At 44.9% G+C, this 21,682-nt stretch overlaps 1 protein-coding gene across 1 annotated transcript in view; it reads right to left on the bottom strand.

Moving 5' to 3' along the window:
• The window catches only part of IGF2R (insulin like growth factor 2 receptor), a 97,997-nt gene extending 88,638 nt beyond the window's left edge, over positions 1-9,359 (bottom strand). The window contains exon 1 of the mRNA XM_045805486.2: positions 8,993-9,359. Coding sequence (XP_045661442.2) covers positions 8,993-9,141 — 149 coding nt within the window. The 5' untranslated portion in view covers positions 9,142-9,359. The remainder of the gene's footprint in view (positions 1-8,992) is intronic.
• Between the last annotated feature and the right edge of the window lie 12,323 nt (positions 9,360-21,682).

Genomic DNA, 21,682 nt, shown 5'->3' with positions numbered 1-21,682 from the left:
GCTTCTCACTTTGTCTGTGGTGAGGAACACATGTACAGCGCACGGCGGGCGAAGGAGCTCAGAGGCACAATGCGGGTGACTCAGTGGAGACGCACCCCTGTCACTTCTAGGAATCCACTTCTTCAGCACTTCCATTCTGGTGGTTTGGTTTTCTATTTCCAGACCAGGGGCAAAGAGCTGGAGTGTCAGGGGAGTTTTTTGTTTTCAGTACAAAGTATCACTGCACCAAGTGTAACTGGTTTCAGAGTGCGGAACCTACAGACGGCAACAAATGAATTTTACACACAGAATCCAGCGGCGCAGCTCCTCCTGAGCGGGCTCCCTGCGCACACACGCGTGTGGAATGTTGACAGCATTCCTGCACAAAGGCGCTGATAGAAAAGAAGGCTCCTAAGCTTTCTTCCCAGGCTGCCCACAAGCAACCAGATTTCAAAGGCCACTTTGTGCTGTTCCCACAGCCCACAGTCTTTGCCTCCATACCTTAAAGCAAAACTAAGAGTCACACCTTCAAGATCTCTCTAATTTCCTCCAACTCTCCTTGCCCGCTGAGAACCATAAGGCTTGTCAGGATCTGCTCCCTCCACCCCAGGAAGCTGTCCTACGCCCCTTTACTGAAGGACAGTTGCCCCAGCGCATCTAAGAGCGCGGGCTAACAGAAGAATCCCACGGAAGGTCTCTAGCTGTTCTGAAGGGCAAGTTTCATGCTCACGGGACTGGAGCGACCGGCACTCTCCCCGCCCCCGCTGCGAAGGGTTCACACCGACCTGCCCCCTGCACTGGCTAACAGAGAGACGAAAATAGGCAGATGACACAGGGCTTTGGGCACCTCAAAATCCTCGCCAGCAGCTGCTGAAGTGCGGCAGCACGGGGGAGCTGAGGAAGCGCTTGCACGGCCATCCCCCCCACCCCTGGCCTGCCTTCTGGCGCCCTGTTCCACCTCCGACACAGCCTGGAATCCAGCACCCCGCCCCCAGCCAGGGAAGCCCAGGGAGGGCAAAGAAGGGGCCCCTGCTGACCACTGACACGCACGCAGAAGTCAGCCAGGGCTTCTTAGCCCCAACAGGAGATGAACAAGGAGACTCTCTCTCTCCCTGGACGGTGGAACTGCAGCCACCCCGGGAAGGAAGACAAGCGCCAAGAAAACTGCAGGAAGGGGCCCAGGGCCGGCCTGACATATGGCATCTGGCATCCGCCCAAAGCCGACACCTCCTATCATCAAGCTCCTCCTTGTTTGAGGGAATTTGAGTTGGGCTTTCTGCAACTCACAACTGAAGGAATCCTGAAGGATGCATACCTCAGAACCACAGACTTTTGGACGCAAAATGGACCCTGAGAATCACACGGTCCAGTGGTTTCTAAACTTTTTCAAACGATGGAAACGTTACTTTCTCAAAGAGACTCTTTCGGTGGAGTGCCAATGTAGAAAACGGCTAAAGTAGCAACACTCTCTGGTTGAGGCAGAAACCCCAAGGCACTAAGAGAGAACCCAGGGGGTGCAGAGTAACAGGCTAAAAATATCACGAAGATAATGCAGCAACTAGTCTAACTTACAGACAGAAAGTAATCACCACCGCCACCACTGTTTATGAACACTAAGGACGGGACAGGCACTGAAATGCATCTGAATCCTCAAACCAACCCTAAAAATTTGACTAGTGCTCTGATTTGACACAAAAGGAAATTAAGGCCTAGGACCAGTAACTGGCCTGAGACCTAATAACTAATAAAGGGAGGGGTCCAAATTTAAACCCAGGACAGCCACTGCCCTCTCTCGTGGAGGGAACTGAGATCCAGAGAAAGGAGATTTGCCAGAGCCAACTCAGTACTCCAGCTCTCCTGTCTCCAGCTGCAGGCAGGACACACCGCACTTGGCCAACCACAATCAATTCAGGTTTATCAGCTTTCTCCTGGCAGGCACAGGCTGGGGGTGACACCTGTAAGGGCAGTAAAGTTCCGATATTCGAAGAGCAGATGCAGAGACCCATCAGCCAGAGGCCCTGCCTCGCCCATCCCCCAACCTCCCCGGAAACCATTTAGAGCCAAGTGCTTCCAGCCCTACCCTGCACAGCTGCTGCACCAGGACAGGCGACAAATGTCCAAAAGGACACTTACCGCCAAGACCACAATCAAGAATCACCAGTCACCAAAAGGGCGCCAACGCCATGAAAACGAGGACAAACTCCCAACAAAAGAAACCGGGCCCAAGGAATGAGAATTAATAGAACAATCGGAGCAGAGCTTTACAGCCTGTCTTCCTGGGAATGACGAAAGCTGTGGCACAGCCACGAAGATGGGTTCACAGGCAGCTGTGACGCTACATCAACTGGAGACCATGTTGAAAAAAAAACTTAAAAACAACAACAACAGAAAAGTTTAAGACCTCACGAGCAACAGAAGGGCTAAGCTGGGAGAGACGGGAGACAAGTATTTCTTCTGGGACTCTAAGTGGTAGCCAGATACAACGTAGTAAAGACAAGTCAAGCGGGACAAAGAATAAGTTACAATAAAGAAAAGCTGAACAGCGCAATTACAGAAAATTTGACCCAAACAGAGAACAGTTTTTCCAAACACAGTAACACTCCCAACTTGAGCAGGTGCTAGGCCACAAGGGAAATGTCAATAAATTCCACCCCATTCACTAGCCACAATGGGGGTGGAGGGTGGAGAGCCATTCACCTAGGGGAAAACGATTCTAAAAAACTAGCGGGTTCAGGAAGTTGAAACAGTCAGAACTTCTGGGTGCTGAAAGAAACCATTTAGAATTTAAGGATAAAAAACTATGTAACAAAGCTCTGAATGGTACAGTCCTTGGAACAAAGAAACATATAGCTTTAAAATCATCTCATGTATTATGTAAAATGATGCAAAATAAAAGATCTAAGCTTTTCGACTAAGCTACTCAGAGACAGCAGAAATTAATAAAATTGAAAATACACAGTGATAGAGCTGGGAAAAAGGATAGCTAAATCTTTACTGAATATGAAGACAAAAATGCACGAGCATCAGAACTTCTTTAAAATTTACCTGCAGATACAAAGAGTCTTTTCAAAAATTTAAGAGTAGCACACTATATATTTATACATGAATGCAAAATTAATATGACAATTGTCTAGAAAATATAGAATTCTGGTAAACTGGCTCAAGGAAAACTAGAAAATCTGACTAGACACATAAAGAAGGTAAAACTGAAACCATAAGCAAAACTCCCCCTCCACTGTACTCTACCTTCTCAAAAACACCAGGCCCAGAGAGTTTTACTGGTGAGAGCTACCAAAATTTCAGGAAAACACCCATCTTATACAAAACTGTTCCACAGCATATAAAACACTAAAAGCTACCTAGCTTTTCCCACAAAGCAAACATATTCTTGATGCTAAACTCAGCCAAGAACAGCATGCCAAAGAAAATTACAGTCCAATCTCACTTAAAAACAACTATAAGCATCCTACATAAACTGTTAGTAAACACAACTAGATATATTCCTGAAAAAATAAACTTTCAGCCTCTCCTCACATCATATATAAAAATTAACCCAAAAAATTGATCATGTGGCTAAACATAAAAGTTAAAACTATAAAACTTCTAGACAACCATAAGAGAAAATCTGTTTGACCTTTGAGTTGACCAATGGTTCTCAACTGGAGGTAATTTTGTCCACCAGGGTCATTTCAAATGTCTGTTTGGTCACAACTGGGGTGGGAGAAGGGGGTTCTCTTCTGGCATCTAATGGGTGGAGGCCAGGATGCAATTTAACATCCTCCATGCACAAGACAGCCCCCACAACAGAGAATTACCCAGCCTAAATGTCAAGAGGGCTGAGGCCAAGAAACCTTAACATAAGTAAAGATTTCTTAAGCTACAGAAAGCACAACCCATTAAAAAAAAAAAAAAAAGATAAACAAGTTCATCAAAATTTAAAAGTATCTGTTGATCAAAGTACATATTAAAAAAATGAACAGGCAAGCCAAAGACTGGGAAAAAATATTCATAGTACACATTACACATACGTAAGAAAGAACTTGTACTCAGAACACATAAAGAGCTCTTAAAACTCATTAAGATGATCCCTCCCCAAAAGAATTGGGAGGGGATGACAAAAGACTGGTTTTAATAGACATTACTGAAGGCTGTCCAAATGGTCAATAAACACATGGAAGATGTTCAACATCATTAGGCAGTCCAATGAATACATGAAAAGATATTCAACATCATGAGTCAGGGATATGGAAATTAAGACCACACTGAGATGCCACTACAACCCCACTAGAATGGTTAAAATCAAAAAGACTGATAAGACCAAGTGTTGACAAGGACATAGAACTGAAACTCTCATATACCGCTGGTCGGAATGTAAAATGGACATCCACTTCTGAATAATTTGACAGCCCCCATAGTTACATGCTCACCATATTCAATGAACAATTCCACTCCTCCATACCTACTCAAGAAAAAAAGGAATGCACAAGTCCACACAAAATCGTGTGTGCAAATACTCAACAGCTTTATTCGTAAATAGCCAAAAACTAGTTAACATCTAGATTATTTTTAGATTAAAGAGAAAATCAAACCTAAGATGACACTATTTAAAACTAACAAAAATAACGGGAGAAGGGTGTGCATGGTTGCTGCCTCCCTAGGGAGAGCAGTCATGGCCAGCAGTCTTCTGGGATTCCAACAACGTGCCATTCCATTCGTGCTGTCTCCAATTCCAGCTCCGGCCCCTCCCGACTGTCCCTCTGCTTAAGAAATTATTGGGGAATAAATGAATCCTATGTCACCCTGTCAGGATTAAAGATGAGGAAATGCTATCAGCATAAATTCAGGCTTCTGTCCCTCAATGGTCATGAGTCAGCTATGAGGAAGGCACAAAGGACCCACAGGTATACCCAATCTCAGCTACTTCCACCTTCTCATACACCATCAATGACAAGTGGGGGCATTGCCAAGAGAGAGAGCCCCAGGGCTGGGACAACAAAAGGGAAGGAAAAGGAGAAGGAGAAGAAGAAAAAGAATGTTACCTGCAAAGTAATGAGCTACTTTCTGCCACTAAGTCCCAGTTCCGAGACACTACACAATACAGTTTTACATGCTGAGATCAAAATAAAGATGAGAACATCAGAATTATTTTTCTCAACTCCATCTTTTAAAAAAATCCTTCTATGAAACACTGATAAAAGATATGAAATCCCTTCAGGAACTAATTTCCTGGGAATTTGTCAGGACACTGTTCTAAGAATTAATGCATGAAGATCTAATGTACCCATAATTAACAACCTTGGGCTTCTACATGCACTTGTCATTGCAAGAAATGTACACACACAAATGGATGTGGTCCAGGTTTAATATGTGGCCCAAATTAAGCATATAAGCATTGTTCCTTCAGAAAAATCGCAGGGAAAAAAATCTCCTTAGAGACAGCAACTAAACCAACCTCAACTCCCAGCTGGCTTCATTATTCTCTTGTTCTTGATATAATAAAAACTTTCCAGCATTTGTACCCAAACAACTGGGGGAAAGCTTGTTCTGAATAAATTATAAAGTACTTTACTTAAATCAAGCAGCCCAATGCATTATTTTATACTAGTACCAACTGTTAAGACCTCTAAGGATGTTAACACCTAAACAAAATGGAAACTCATCTACTGCATATGACGTAAAATGGTAGTTTCCAAAGTGTAAGTCACCCAGTGATGAGTAAGGCTACTGACGAGCAGAGAGCATTTTGGTGACTTCTGGTGACTTTTGATGACTTTGCATGGCCTGGCTTCTGCCCTTCCCCCACTTGCTTTCACTGTTCCAGCCCCACTGACCTCCAGACATTCCTCACCAGCACTAACACTCCTCCTCCCTCGGGACCTCTGTCTATGCCAGACCCATAGCCAGTCACACTGGCCTCAGGAAACTCGTTCTTTCCACTAGCACACCACCTCCCAAAACAGCTGAGTGACGAAGAATCCACCAACTTCTCCAGCACAGGACTCACCTGGCACTGCAATCATCTCGAGTCTTAGGAAACATACGATTAAGTCGCTCTAAGAAGCGGCACATCAACAACTCCGTACAGCCAGATGCACTTGGGAAACCCCGCTTTTTTCGTCCCTATTTTTTAGTGCACGACCCACAGAGACCTGTTCTCTCCTCCATGTGCACAAATGTACTTAAGGCTAAAACAGTCCTCCGCTGTTTCCTTCACCCCTCCCAATAACTAACTGCACCGGGAACCACATCCCTGCCACCTCCTTACCCCAGGAGAGAGCAGGGCCACAGCTGGCCCTCAGCTTTGCCCTCACCTAGGGGCCTCCCCAAGTGACCTGCAGGCAGCCCTGAAGCAGACTCGACTTCCCTCCTGTTAGTTCTTAGGGACCGCAGATAAAAAGTACCCTCTTTGGTTCTAGAGAGCTGGGTATGAGAGAAGTTGCTTCCTAGGACCCAACTCTTTTATTGACAGACAATGAGAATTTAACTAGCAGGGCTCTAGTTAAAGCTGTACAGTGTCCGGGCACTCCAAAACTGCGGCATGGATGATGGGTTTCTGGTGACTGCCCTAGGCACCAAACCACAGCGAACGAGACAATTTTCAATGGAAAAATTATGTTCTGTGTTACAAACCAGCAATTTACAAATATTTGGGATGTGATCCTTGTGTCTACTGGGGATGTCTACCTGGGGTCTGCTGCCACTTGACCAAGCTACACAAACAGTAACACTTGTAAAGTGCTTTTCATCCTCCTGGGGGAGTGGGGGATCTGGGTAGGTTATTCACATTTCAGACAAACACACTCCCAGAGATAGAATAAAAAGGCAGCTTAACACATCCTGCTTTGGTAATACTAAGTAGAACTTGGGATACTGGATTTAAAAAATTATCAGCTCGAATTAAAATACATGCTGTTCTTCAAATACATGCTAGAATTAAGGAATTTTAGCCAGCATTATCTCATGAAAGTACACAGATTTTTGACACTCTCCCCAAAAAAGTCTTAACAAGTATTTAAGCCAAGGTATTCACTTAAAACAGAAACAAACAGGAAGAATTTCATTTGGCGGAATAGCGAGTTTAAAGTCGAGATTAGAGCACAGCTCTGGAGAAGTCTCAACACAAAACCGCAGAGCACTAACAGACAGGGAAAAGAAATGGGTGCAAGCCCACCCCTGAATGGACGGGGAGATTTGCTGTCCTAAGGAAATCTGGAAGAAAAAGTAAACACGCCAACTTTAAAGATATTCTAAATTTTAAAGATATTCTAAGACTGCAGAGGACACATTTGTCACACTAACAATGCATATTACCCTAGAGCACTCTCTAGCATTTCTGAAGTTGAAGATACAAAGGCCATTTCCTACTGGACCCAGAGGCCATGTTCCACTCGAAAACAAGGTTAACAAATGCAGATTCAGATTCAAGATGCTGTGAGGACTCGAAACTAAGGGCCCCCCACCCCCGCATCAGTCACTTGTATGTTTCTGCCGTCAAAGCCAACTTTAACCTTAACTATTAAAAAATAAATTCCAATTTGCTAACAGGACCAAGACTTCAATACCACTAGCCCAGCTGAGTTCATTTCTCCAGATAGGGCTGGTCACAGCAGCCATTATTCCAAAATCTCCTCCTTTGAATGTTAGCTGCAGCCTGACCTAGCAGAAGTTGACCCCCTTCTCTGTGACCCCCTTTTCTGTGTACCATGCTCACTACTATGTAATATGTATCTTAGGGCAGCCAACTAACCTATAAACTAATGTGCAGTAAACTCTCCAGCCTGCCTTCCTCCCTCCTCCCCAAAAAGGGAAAAGAAATAAAGAACGTGGACCTTGTAAAGAATTTCTATTGTGAGCTCAGTCTTGCTCTCCTTAGGAAACTGATTATCTGCAAGTTCTAAACTCAGGGGCAGGAATTAGACCATGTCTGTCTGATACAAAGGAAAACTAAGAATCCCAATAAACCCCACCACAAACTCAAAGTTCAGCTCAAAGCGGGCTCAACTTCATTTTGAGATGTAACTTGCTAGCGCCAGTTCACTGGTCTTTCTGAACTCTTCATCCTACTTCCTTTTTACCAAAGTTCAAAAAATAAATAAAAGCTGGATTTTCCATCATCCTCAACAGTCCACAAAAGGTTGGTCAGAAAATTCTCGTAACTGGCAGTTCCCCAGCCCTGGGACTCCTATCCTCGCTAGCGTTAAGACACTAACAGCTCTCGATGGGACTAGCGATTATACAATCATGATTCCCAGAGCAAAAGGCTCCACTAGAATAATCCACCCTGGAGACAATGACATCATGTGAGCAACTAGACAGGAAGTTAGGCTCGGAGAAGTGAAGGGTAAAGTCTTGAAAGCCAATACGGGATGACCACCCTCCATTCCCTCAATCAAAAAAAAAAAAAAAAGTCACTTTCTGCAGAAAAGCTACTTTAAAGAGAAAATGGAAAACCTACGTGGAGGAAATCAATCAGCAAATGAAACCAACACACACCCCCAACTCTAAGGCCATTTGTGCGGTGTCCTTCTACACTAAGGGGCCTCTCCAAAGTCCCGCTGGTGTAACTTTGAGGAAAACGTGGAGTGGGAACAAAGCAAAGCTGTAGTTCCTGCGTCCTCCAACTTTCACGGGCGCACCGCTGTGAGAGGGCAAGAGCTGGGCGGAGGGGCGCCCGCAGTGTGACACCCGGCTGGGTCGGGGCGTCCGGCTGCTCGCACACAAAGCCGCCCCAGACTTAGTGACAGCCACAAGTGGCCAGGCAGCGCCCCCCCGCCCCGGGCCAGCGCCAGGAAGACGAGTACCCCGTGCCCCCCGCCCGCGCGCGCACGACCCCTCGGTCTCTCATCCCTCGCCACCACCCGGGCAACTTTCCCTCGGGGCCGAGGGAACCCAAACCCGGACGAAAGGCGACTCGGGGAGCCCAGCCCCTCCCAGAGCGCCCCCGCCCCCCACCCAGCCCAGCTGCGTGCCCCGGGCACCGCGAGCGAAGCCTGCGCCCCGGCGGGCCACCCACCTGCACAGCTCGGGGAACTCGGAGCCCTGGGCCCGCGCGGCTCCCGGGGCCCAGACGAGCAGCAGCAGCTGCACCAGGAGCAGGGAGCGCAGCGGGCGACCAGCGGGCGCGGGCCCCAGGTGGGCGCTCCGGCCGGCGGCGGCCCCCATCGCGCCCGGCCCGGGCTGCGCGGCGAGCGCGGGGCTAGCGGCGCGCGGCTGCCGGGGGCCGCGCCCGGGACATGGTCGTGCCGCCAGGGCGGAGGCTGAGCTGGAGGCTGAGAGGCGGAGAAGAGCACGAGAGGAGCGGGAGCGGCGCAGGAGCCTGAGGGGCGCGCGGCTCGGCTGGGCTCGGCGGCGGCGGCCCCGGAACCGCGTCACGTGACCGCGCCCGGTCCCGCCCCCTCCCCCGCCCCGCTCACATGACTCCCTTGTTCAGGTGATCCCCGCCCGCCCCGGCTCCGCCCAGGCCCGGTCACGTGAGCGCGGCACGCGCGGGGCAGGAAGCGGCGCGGCGGGGCGTGCGGCGCAGGTGCGTGGCCCAGGCCTGCGTCCCCGCGGCGGCCGTCGGCGGGGACCGACCCTGGCTTCCCTTTCTGTCTGCGCACGCTCTGGGTTGCGGTGTGGGAGCTTCCCAACTTCAAGTTACCGTACCTCAACTTCGACCTACGGCCGGGGAGGGGAAAATAAGAGGGTCAGACTTTCGTGCCGAGCTGTGAATGCCATCACAAAGCACCGTTGCTTCGGATCCTTGACGAGTGGGAACCCACTTTTCCTGCTCTGCGGAATCAGCTCGCGGAGCCCTGCACCGGGTTCCAGCGTTCACCCTGCAGAGCCTCTCACAACCTTCCCTGGGAATGCTATTTCCCAAGCCTGGGCTTCCTACATTAGGAAAGGCAGCACAGATAATGGGACCGTGGAGTGTGAAGGAGGCAAAGGTGTAACTGTGAAGTGAGTGCCACCCAACAAGGCTTTATTAATTCCTCTATTCAAATATTCTGTTGACTCCACACTATGTGAATGGCTCTGAGCTACGCACTGTGTGAAAGTAAAAAATCTGAAGTCTTCAACTCAAAAAATTTACTCTTAGAGCAAATAAAAAGGTACAGACTATAGAGGTGACAGCTCATCTTTTCTTTAATGCTTAACTCCGTGTCAAACGCTACTAGCTACCACTTAAGCATGGATCTGGAAACCACGAGATTGGACCCTTACTATAAAAGAGGAACAAATAGAGATGTTAAGTAACTTATCCAAAGACACTTTAAGATGTGGCAAATCTGGGATTCAAAGACATACACATAATCATGACCCAATAATAGCTAACATTAATTGAGCAGGTAATTATGTGCAAAGTAGCATTCTGGTGCTTTGATTTAGCTCATTTAATTCTAACACGATCCAATAAAAAAGGTACCTTTATTGCACCTTTTTTACAGATAAGGAAACTGAGGCAAGAGAGATTAAATAACTTGCCAGTCATGCAGCTAGTAAGAAAAAGCCTGGGTTTGAGCCAAGTCAGACAGTGTCAGAGTCTGGCTTAGTCACCATGCTATTGAAAGACTAATATAACACAAGAAAGGAAAGCGCTGTAGTGGCTCAGAGAGCTCAGATGTCCAACTGTGAGCATCTAGAAAGGGTTCATATTTTGCAACTCCACTGCTATAATTGATAAAGACAAAGATCTTCAAGGGATACTAAAAACGATCAGGTGAAAAATTATTACAACTGGAATATTCACTTTGCCTCAAAGTGTCACCCTCAAAGTGTATTTCCCTAATAAAGGAGAAATACATCTTTACAAGGGAAAGATCTGCTAGAACCACCTTAATCAAGTGATTGGAATTGCTATCACCAATATTTGGAAAAACTAATATTTTCTGCATCCTAAAGTGATGCAATGAAAAATACTGCTAAAGGTAACATTTAAAAGAGAACATAATTATGATTCAGATGCAGATGTAAAATGAACATGTGTTAAAGATATTACTTAACTCATTAATTAACATAAGAACCAGTAGCATGTTACAACTGGCTCAAAGGGGAATCCAAAGAGAGAGTCCAACACATTTATAAACAGTCAGGAATGCTGAAGTTAAGTTGCCTAATAGATGAAGGATTGGTCAATATCCATAAGTCAAAAATGAATTGCATATTCAATGGACACAATTTGCATTTCTAAAAACAAGAATCATATCAACAGTATTCTACAATCTCCAAAGTTTTAAAATAGCTCATAGACAATGAAAGGCACAAAACCCCGTAGAAGGAGATACCCCAGCAGGGGGCTTAGATGGTGCCTAGCCTTCCATTGAGGTTGCTCGATATTATTTTTGGTCCATTTCAAAGCCTTCCATAATTTTCCCCCATAGTACACAATATCACGTAAGTTTAACTTAAGATGCTTAATTTGAATCTAATCAGAACAAAACAATTGAATCCAGGTTGTGGAACATTCTACAAGAAAACTGAACCAGACAATTAAAAAATGTCAATGCTCAGGGCACCTTGGTACCTCAATTGGTTGAGCATCCGATTCTCGGTTTCAGTTCAGGTCATGATCTCAGGGTGGTGGGATCCAGCCCAGAGTTAGGCTCTGTGCTCCATGTGGAGTCTGCTTGAGATTCTCCCTTTCTCTCTCCCTGTCCCTCTGCCCCTCCCCCTGCTCGTGCTATAAATAAATAAATAAATAAATAAATAAATAAATAAATAAATAAAATCTTTTTTGAAATGTTAATGCTCTGTAAGACACCTCCCTCCAAAAAAGCAGGAGTACTCTTCCAAATTGGGGTTATGAACAACACACTGAGAGCCAAATCTGGCTAGAGAGCTCTTTTCTAAATAAAGTTTTATTGGAATATAGCCATACCCATTTGTTTATGTATTGTCCATGGCTGCTCTTGCCCATAATTGCAGTGAGTATTTGCAACAGAACCCACAAAACCTATTCTACCATCTGGCCCTCTATAGAAAAAAGTTTTCAAACCCCTGTTCTGGATCAATGGTTCACAAAAGTGTGGTCCTTAGACCAGCAGCTTTGACATCACTTTCCTGCTTGTTAGAAATGCCAATTCAGGGGTGCCTGGGTGGCTCAGATGGTTAAGCATCTGCCTTTAGCTCAGGTCATGATCCCAGGGTCCTGGGATGGAGCCCCACAGTGGGCTCCCTGCTCAGCAGGGAGTCTGCTCCTCCCTTTCCCTCTGCCTGCTGCTTCCCCTGCTTGTACTCTCTCTGTGTCAAATAAATAAATAAAATCTTTAAAAAAAATGTAAATTCATAGGCCCCACCCTCACCCATTGACTCAAAATCTTCAGCGATGGGCCCCAGAAAATCGTTAATAAGCTCTCCAGCAGATTTTCATACACATGAAGGTTTGAGAACCACTGTCATGAATTAAAGGAGAATAAAGAGGCAAGACAACAAAATGCAATGCATGACCCTTAGTTGGAGACTAGACCACAAACAAGGAAGGTGTAAGGGATACTTGGGATAATTGGAAAAACTTGAATATAAATTGTATATTAGAAACTCTAAAGTCAAATGCTATAGAGCTTAACTCTCCTATATTTCATTTAAATTTTGCAGTAAGCCTTTGAGATGTTAGCTCAAGACCCCATGTGATGGGTTGAATTATGTCCCCTGAAAAGATATGTTGAAGGCCCAACCACCATTACTCCAGAATGTGACCTTATTTAAAAATAGAATCCTTGCAGATGTAGTTAGTTGACCTTAGATCAGACTGGAGTAGGGTGGACTCAATGCAGTCTTATTAGACTGGTGTCCTTATAAGAGGTGGAGTAGAGGAGCACCTGGGTGGCTCAGCTGGTTGGGCCAGTGCCTTCAGCTCAGGTCATGATCCCGGAGTCCCAGGACCGAGTCCCACTCGGGTTCCCTGCTCAGCTGGGAGTCTGCTTCTTCCTCTGACCCTCCCCTTTCTCATGCTCTCTCTCACACACGCTCTCTCTCAAATAAATAAAATCTTAAAAAAAAAAAAAGAGGTGGAATAGAGACATGGAGACACACAGGGGGAGGACAGCTGTATAAGAATCGAGGTGTGAAGCATCTACAGGTGAAGGACAGCAGGAACAGGGGGCAACCCCAGAAGCTGGGAGAAAGGCAAGGAAAGAATCATCCCCTAGAGCCCTCAGAGAGAGCAGGGCCCTGCTGACACCTTGGTTTTGGACTTCTAGCCAACAGAACTATGAAACAGCACATTCCTATAGTTTTAGTTTGTGGTACTGTGTGTTAAAAACAAGACAGCAGACCCAAAATGGAATCACTTATACTAAGTTCCATGACACCAAACTGAGACTTAACTTAATTGCAATTTCAGCCTCTCCCAGAAATGGAATCTTAAACCAGTCAATCAGGAATCAGCTGGTCAACGCTAGTGAGGTAATCTGCTTGATCGACCTCTGTCATCTCCTGAAGGAAAGTGACCTCACCACAACCAATCTCCTTTTTCCTAGTGTAACTTCCCTCTAGTTAACTCCCCCTTTGCTAGTATAACTGCCCCTCCTTCCTTTTGTCTGTAGAAGTTTTCCATTTTGTGCAGCAACTCAGAGCTTCTTTCTATCCCTAGAATAGATGCTGCCCGATTTACGAATCATTGAATAAAGCCAACAATATCTCTAAAAATTTACTCAGTTGAGTTTTGCTTTTTTAAAAAATTGTCACAGCAGTCTTAGAACACAAATACACCTTGCAGCTAACAGGACCGATCTGCGCTTGGAATCCAAGTGTTCCAACCACTACACCATCACGAAGGCTCAATCTTCTTGCACCTGACCCTTGGCCTGGCTTTGGAAACACAGGTTCAGGTGACAGACCATGGACATACGCACGCTGTTGCTATGGGTGTCCCCACTTAGTGTCTAAAATAATAGTAGCTGCAGGGAAATGAGTGGGTGCCCTTCTGGAACACAAACCACAAGCTATCAAACTGATGCTGCTCGGATGTCTCTCTGAAACTCAGGCAGAAGCATGCAACAAAATTCCAGAACTTTTTCGAATACCCAGGGAAGAGCAAAATTCTACTAAAAGACCCCCGAGTCACATTGTCATTTCTATTGGGTATTTCTTGATCCCTACAGTGATAAACAAAGTAATCTGTTTTCTCAGGGGAAAAAACTGAATAGTAAATAGAATTATCAAAGCAATGTTAAACTTTGGGGGGTGAGGATAATGATATCTTCATGTTGTAGGCGAGCATCCTTGTTCTTACGTGATATATGCTGAATGTAAAGTATCATGATATCAACAACTTTCAAATGGCTCCAAAAAGAAAGGATATACGTACAGAGAAAAAACAGGTGTCAGGGTGCCTGGGTGGCTCAGTCGGTCAAACATCTTTGGTTTCAGCTCACCTCAGGATCTCAGGGTTGTGTGATTGAGCCTGGTGTCGGACTCTGAGCTGGGTATGGAGCCTGCTTGAGATCCTCTCTCCCTCACCCTCTGCCACTCCCCCATCTCTCTCTCTCCAAAAAAAAAAAAAAAAAGCAGATGCAAAAATATTAAGAATTGCTGCATGTAGGTGAAGAGTATATCAGCGCTCTGTACTATTCTTTTGGTTTTTCTGGAAGCTTGACATTTTTCAAACGAGAGCTGGGAAAGAGATCCCAACAGGGAGGAAATTGCTTCTGAGATGAGCCTGGAAGGAAGTTGGATGCGGGGGAGGGGAGGAAATATAGAGAAAGGACACGGCAGACAGGAAAACAGCAAGAGCAAGGCACAGGTAGAAAGAGAGAAGCTGTATAATGAGCAAGGCCTGTTACTTGAGTGAAAAGCACATAAGAACAGAGAGAAACTACTCTGGCCAAAGATCATGTTAAATCCTGGTCTTATGAAATGTAATCCTTCCCTCAAGTAGTCCGTGGCGTAGTAGGGAAGATCATCTGTTTTAATGTAAGTTTGGAAAAATGTTATTGGGGTTAGCGCCTACAAGATTTTAAATGGTCACTTAAGAAGTTTAGATTCAATTGGATATAAAGTGAGAACAATAATAGCTCACAAGAACAATACCTATTGAAGACTCACTCTGTGCCAAAAACCAATTTGTATTATATCATTTACTCTTCATAGCATACCTAGGAGATAGGTACTTTTATTATCCTCATTTAAAAGATGAGAAATTCAGGCATAAAGCAATTAAATACCTTGCCCAAGGTCATACAATTAGTAAGAGACAGAACTTCGATGTGAGTTGTATGATCTGGTACAAAAGTCCATGATTTTTTTAATCCTTTATTTTATTTTATTTTTTAATAATAATTTTTATTATGTTATGTTAGTCACCGTACAGTACATCCTTAGTTTTTGATGTAAAGTTCCATGATTCATTGTTTGCATATAACACCCAGTGCTCCATGCAATACGTGTCCTCCTTAATACCCATTACCGGCCTATCCTAATCCCCCACCCCCTCCCCTCTAAAGCCCTCAGTTTGTTTCCCAGATTCCATAGTCTCTCACGGTTCATTCCCCCTTCTGTTTAACCCCCTTCACTCTTACCTTCTTTCTCCTACTGATCTTCCTGCTATTTCTTATGTTCCATAAATGAGTGAAACCATATAATTGTCTTTCTCTGCTTGACTTATTTCACTTAGCATAATCTCCATGATTTTAACCAGAAACTTCCTCCTCGTGAGAGATTTGGAGCCTGAGAAAGAGATGTTCACAGTTACCTCTTCAGGAAACTCCATCTGGTTGCAGGATGCACTGGAAATGGCTTCAGTAAAGATATCAAACTTAAGGTGACAAAAGAGACAGTGGAAAGCCTTTTGTCCTTCCCCAGGAACTGGTTAACACCTAGCCTAGAGTAACTCAGGGCTTGTCACTATCCAGGGCGCCTAGGTTCATGAGGACTACGCAGAGGAGGGGGAACAGGGATAGAGGTGTGAGGCAGGTAGGGTTGCCGTCTTCCTGTAGGCATTCTCTTCCGTGCTGGCAAAGCCCACCTTCCACTGAAGAAGCTTAAGACCCTGCATCCTAGCCAGTCTTACAACCAGAGGGAAAGCATAAGACCCAATCCTGACAATGGAAATTGATGGGACGTCTCCTGGGACTTTCTGCAAAATGTTTTCCCTTCAATAAAAAGTGAGGCAAAGAGGCAAACAAAATAAGATGAAATCAGAGAGGGAGACAAACCACAAGAGACTCTTAACTGTAGGAAACAAATTGAGGGTTGCTGGAAGGGGTGGGGATGGGGGGATGGAGTAACTGGGTGATGGGCGTAAGGAGGGCACATGATATGATGAGCACTGGGTGTTCTATGCAACTGACGAATTACTGAACGCTACATCTGAAACTAATGATACACTATATGCTAACTAACTGCAGTTAAATAAAATAAGTAAAAAAAGAAAGAAAAAAAGTGAGGGAAAGGAGAAAATTCGCCACCACCCCCCCCCATTTTTTGTGGATAGAGTGCTCTCTGTATAAGATACCTGTAGGTGCTTCAGCCCCTTGAAACTCTGATAGAAGATAATGGCCAACACAGTGGGAGAAAAACAGAAAACATCAGGATCTTTGATGACATTGCTGACCACTTCAAGAGAACCCTAGAACTGGCCAGTATCTGATCATTTGCTTTGTGACACAATAAATAAATTTGCTTAAGCCATGTATGTTAGTTAATCATTTATTGTGTCTCAACTCCAAATGCACCCTCTAATATATGTTCTGTGATAAAGAATTTTTTTTTTTACAGTAGTTCTCCTTTAAAGAAAGAATGCTGTTAAGCTTTCTGAGTAGAAGGCGCTCTGGAGGGGCACTGTGGGAGACCAGGTTCTCTGGGCCTTTCCCACACATCCATGCCCCACACACACACACACGCATGTCCCAAAGGAGGACCTATTGCAACTGCAGACCAGCTCCAGCCTGGCCAACCCAGAGAACTTCTCTACTATTCAGTGACCTGAGTCCCACTTTCTCCAATGAGATCTGAACCCCTTCCAAGCCTGTCTTTCCTTGGGTCCTCTCCCTCAGCCCTAGTATACCATATAGAGTTTCTTCATATATTAGAGTTGCTTTTTTTTGTCATAGTTAATAATTTCTATATTAAACAGCCCTGTTTCTATGTGCCTGTTGGACCCAGACTGCCATACCATGGTTAGCAGGCTTTTGTATTACTTGTAGCTAAAAACATACCAATTGACCCAATGCAACACCTTAGCACCTGGTTGGCTAGGACAGACAAATAAGAAGGCATCGATGATGATGAAAGTTTCTAGATGGGAAGATTGGTGGTGTCAAGAACAGAAAGAGGGAACAGGAGAAGAGACATGAACTTGAGGAGAAAGAGGCTAAGTGTCTTTCTGTGCAAGAGTGAGTGTGAGGAACACCCAGAGAAGGATGCCCAGTAGGCAGCTGACAGTACAATGCTGAACATGGACAAGAAGCTGAAACTGGAAGAAATTATGGGGGAGACACTTGCAAAGGAGAATTGGTGATGGGAGAGATAACTGGACAACAGCAAAGTGAATGAAATCACCCAGGGAAAAAACAAAAAAGAGATTCTTGGCATATTAAAATCTATTAAAATGTAATAAATTACCCTCAAATGCGGTGACTTAAAATAACAATCATTATTTATTAATTCTCACAAGTTATTGTGGGTCAGGAATTCAGACAGACCAGTGGGGATGGCTCCTTCCTGCTCCATGACTTCTGGCCCTCATCTGGAAGATTCAAGGGTTCAGGCTGGAGTCATGTGAACACTCATTCGCCCCCATGTCCGATGGTCAGTGCTGACTGTCAACTGAGACTTGAGTTGGAATGCCTGTGTGTAGCCTCCGCGTGTGACCCGAGCTCCTCCAAATATGGTGGCTGGGCTCCAACTCAAGCAGAGAGAGAGAAGAGGGAGAGAGGTGGACTCAAAGTGTAAGTCACATAATCATGTGCAATTGATCAGGGCGGTCACCAGCCCCTGTCCAGTTTTAAGGGGAGGAATCCCAGACCCCAGCTTTCAGAGGGAGAGTGTCAGTCACACCATAGGAAGAGAAAGTCAGTCACAGCTTTGTAACATAGCTTGAAATCACGCAACGTGATGCCCCCAGCTTTGTTTCTTTTTCAACATTTCCTTGGTGAATTTGGGGTCTTTTCTGGTTCCACACAAATTTTAGGATTATTTGTTCCAGCACTTTGAAAAATGGCTTCGGTATTTTAATCGGGATGGCTTTGAAGTATAGATTGCTCTGGGCGGCATAGACATTTTAATAAGCTATATTACAAAGCTGTGATCACCAAGACAACATGGTACTGACACAAAAACAGACACATAGATCAATGGAACAGAATAGAGATCCCAGATATGCACACTCAACTCTATGGTCAACTAATCTTCGACAAAGCAGGAAGAAACATCCAATGGAAAAAAGTCCCTTCAATAAGTGGTGATGGGAAAATTGGACAGCTGTATACAGAAGAATGAAATTCGACCATTCTCTTACACCATACACAAAGATAAAGTCTAAATGGATGAAAGACCTCAAGGTAAGACAGGAATCCATCAAAATCATAGAGGAGAACATAAGTAATAACCTCTTCAACATTGGCCACAGCAACTTCTTTCATGACACGTGTCCAAGGGCAAGGGAAACAAAAGCAAAAATGAACTTCTGAGACTTCATCAAGATAAAAAACTTCTGCACAACAAAGGAAACAGTTAACAAAACAAAGAGGCAACCCACGGAATGGGAGAAGATATTTGTAAATGACACTGCAGATAAAGGGCTGGTATCCAAGATCTATAAAGAACTTCTCAAACTCAACACCCAAAAACCAGATAACCAAGTCAAAAAATGGGCAGAAGACGTGAACAGACACTTCTCCAATGAAGACATACAAATGGCTAACAGACACATGAAAAAATGTTCAACATCATTAGCCATCAGGGAAATTCAAATCAAAACCACATTGAGATACCACCTTACGACAGTTAGAATGGCAAAAATTGATAAGGCAAAAAACAACAAATGTTGGAGTGGTTGTGGAGAAAGGGAAACCCTCTTAACACTGCTGGTGGGAATGCAAGCTGGTACAGCCACTTTGGAAACAGTGTGGAGGTTCCTCAAAAAGTCAAAAATAGAGCTACCCTATGACCCAGCAACTGCACTACTGGGTATTTACCCCAAAGATACAGATGTAGTGAAAAGAAGGGCCATATGCACCCCAATGTTCATAGTCCGCAATAGCCAAACTATGGAAGGAGCTGAGATGCCCTTCAACAGACAAATGGATAAAGAAGATGTGGTCCATATATACAATGGAATATTACTCAGCCATCAGAAAGAACGATTGCCCAATATTTGCATCAACATGGACAGAACTGGAGGGGATTATGCTAAGTGAAATAAGTCAAGCAGAGAAAGACAATTATATAGTTTCACTTATTTGTGAAACATAAGGAATAATAGCATGGAGGACATTAGGAGAAGGAGGGGAAATATGAAGGAGGGGAAAACAGAGGGGGAGATGAACCATGAGAGACTATGGACTCCGGGAAACATTCTGAGGGTTTTTTTTTGGGGGGGGGATGGGTTAGCCCAGTGATGGGTATTAAGGAGGGCATGTATTGCATGGAGCACTGGGTGTTATATGCAAACAATGAATCATGGAACACTACATCAAAAACTAAGGATGTACTGTATGGTGACTAACATAACATAATAACAAAATAAAATAAAATAGAAGAGAAAGTCGAATGAGATAAATATTAAGGAGTGAACATCTTTGGAAAGGGCAATTTACCACCCTTGGGAAGCACCATACTCATGGGGAAGAGAGAATACGCCAGAAAAGGAGCAGAGGTATAGGAAGAGAACAGAGAAGATTCACAGGAGCCAAGAGGGAAGAGAAAGTTCCCATGAAGTTCCATGTTGAGAGTGGCAGGAGTTCAGTTATGAGAAGAACATATGAAAATGGATGGTGACAGCTATGTTGTGGGCAACAGCAAAAATACCACTTTCAGGTTAGTGGTTGAAAATCAAGTCCTTAGATTAGAGACATCTATTCTTTTGATTCTCCTGCTAGGAAGCAAGACAATCTCATGGAAGTGAGAAGATGGGGAAATAGTGCCCTTTTAAACAAACTGTTATCTGGCTGCTGCTCCTTTAGGTTGTAATGTTCCCTGCAAGGAGAGTTGGGACCTTATGAATAAACAGAAACCATTAGATCTGTATTAGCAAGACTCCATATGAGGGCATTCTCTCACAAAGCTATAGCAGGAACAAGAAGACTCTTTGGACCACCACCTTTCTTCTCTCACTATCCACAAAAGACATAATCCCAAGAGAAGACAGTAAAGTTAATCCAACAAACACATATTGAATATTGATATTTCTCAATTGATAACTATAGTCAGCACTGGGGAAGCAAAGAAGGCACCGTCCCTGCCTCAGAGGACCTGCAGATTTAAGAAGAGAGACAAGTAAACAATTTCCTACTCAGAGTGATAAGTAGGAAGGTACTTGCCTGCAGGAAACCAAAGGAGACAGAGTTTCCTCTACGTCTCACTCAGCCTGGAGGAACCAGGAGCAGGCAGACCCGCACACAGGGAGAATGGCACGTGCAGGTTGGAGTTCTGCTGCCATGGGCCAGGGAGCCACCAGAAGCTGGGAGAGAGTCCTAGAGCCTTTGGAGGGAGCATGGCCCTGCCAATACCTTGATCTGGCACTTCTGGCCTCTAGAAACTTCAGCAGCTCCAAGTCACCCAACTCTTTGTGGTAGTTTATTGTGTGGCCAGAGGAAACTGATCTACCTGGAGAGGATAAAGAGTGTTCAGGTCAAGCACCCGCAGTGAGGACAGAGAGCAGCAAGAAGTACTCATCTGATTCGGGGGCTCCTTGTGGAGGTTAGGAGAGAGGAGTTAGGACAGTTCCCCAGTCTCTGTAGGATGACTGGGAATTTGGTAGCGCCATCCACTGAAAAAGAGGAAATCCTCCCAGAACGCAAGCTCTGTGGCTGTGTTTTGCTCAGTGTGACTCCTAGCACCCAGAACAGTGACAGCTCATTACCTAGAACAGATAGTTACTGAATGCGTGGGGAGCCAAATGAAATAGGGAAAAGGGGAAGGGTATCTGTTTCATATCCGCAACACGCACATAGACATTTTCAACATTTCCCCAAGTTTTTAAAGTTCCATACAAATTCATTTTGTGTGCAGCCTTCTTTTCAGTGTTCTCTATTGTCCGGACTTTTTAGCCCTCCTATCTACCATTCCCTCCCTTTCCCTCTTCCCTTATGCTAAGGTGCAAATTTTCTAACCAAAGAAACTGGAGGCCGTGGTCCCCTAAGGACAGCATCCTTACACGAGCCACAGTGCCCGGCACAGGTAAATGCTCCACGAAAGCTACCTGTTGTTGTTCTTATCCGGATAGCGAGCTTGTACTTCTCTGATAAATCCGGACAAGACTTCTCTTTTTTTCCCTTCTTTTCACTTCATTTAATTGCTTACTTGCCTCTTTCTTTGCCCTTTATTTCATGGCTAATCCTTCATTTTGACCTGCGCACCCAATCCACCACCACTCTTTTGACCTAATGTGGAAGAAACGTATATTGCTTCTTTACGGCAGCTTAACGAATCATCCCCAAACTTCACAACTCCAAATAGCAATAAGGATTTATGATCTCCCACGCTTTCTGCGGATGGGCAGGGCAGTGCGGGCTCGGGTCTCTCCTCAGGTTGTCATCATCTGAAGGTCTGACTGAGGACG

Source organism: Ursus americanus, chromosome 11 (genome assembly GCF_024610735.1).
Source record: "Ursus americanus isolate L20-20 chromosome 11, mUrsAme1.1.p, whole genome shotgun sequence".
In the NCBI taxonomy this organism is placed as follows: domain Eukaryota; kingdom Metazoa; phylum Chordata; class Mammalia; order Carnivora; family Ursidae; genus Ursus; species Ursus americanus.
The sequence above is the reverse complement of the archived record's forward strand: the minus strand, read 5'-3'. Positions and strand labels throughout refer to the sequence as shown.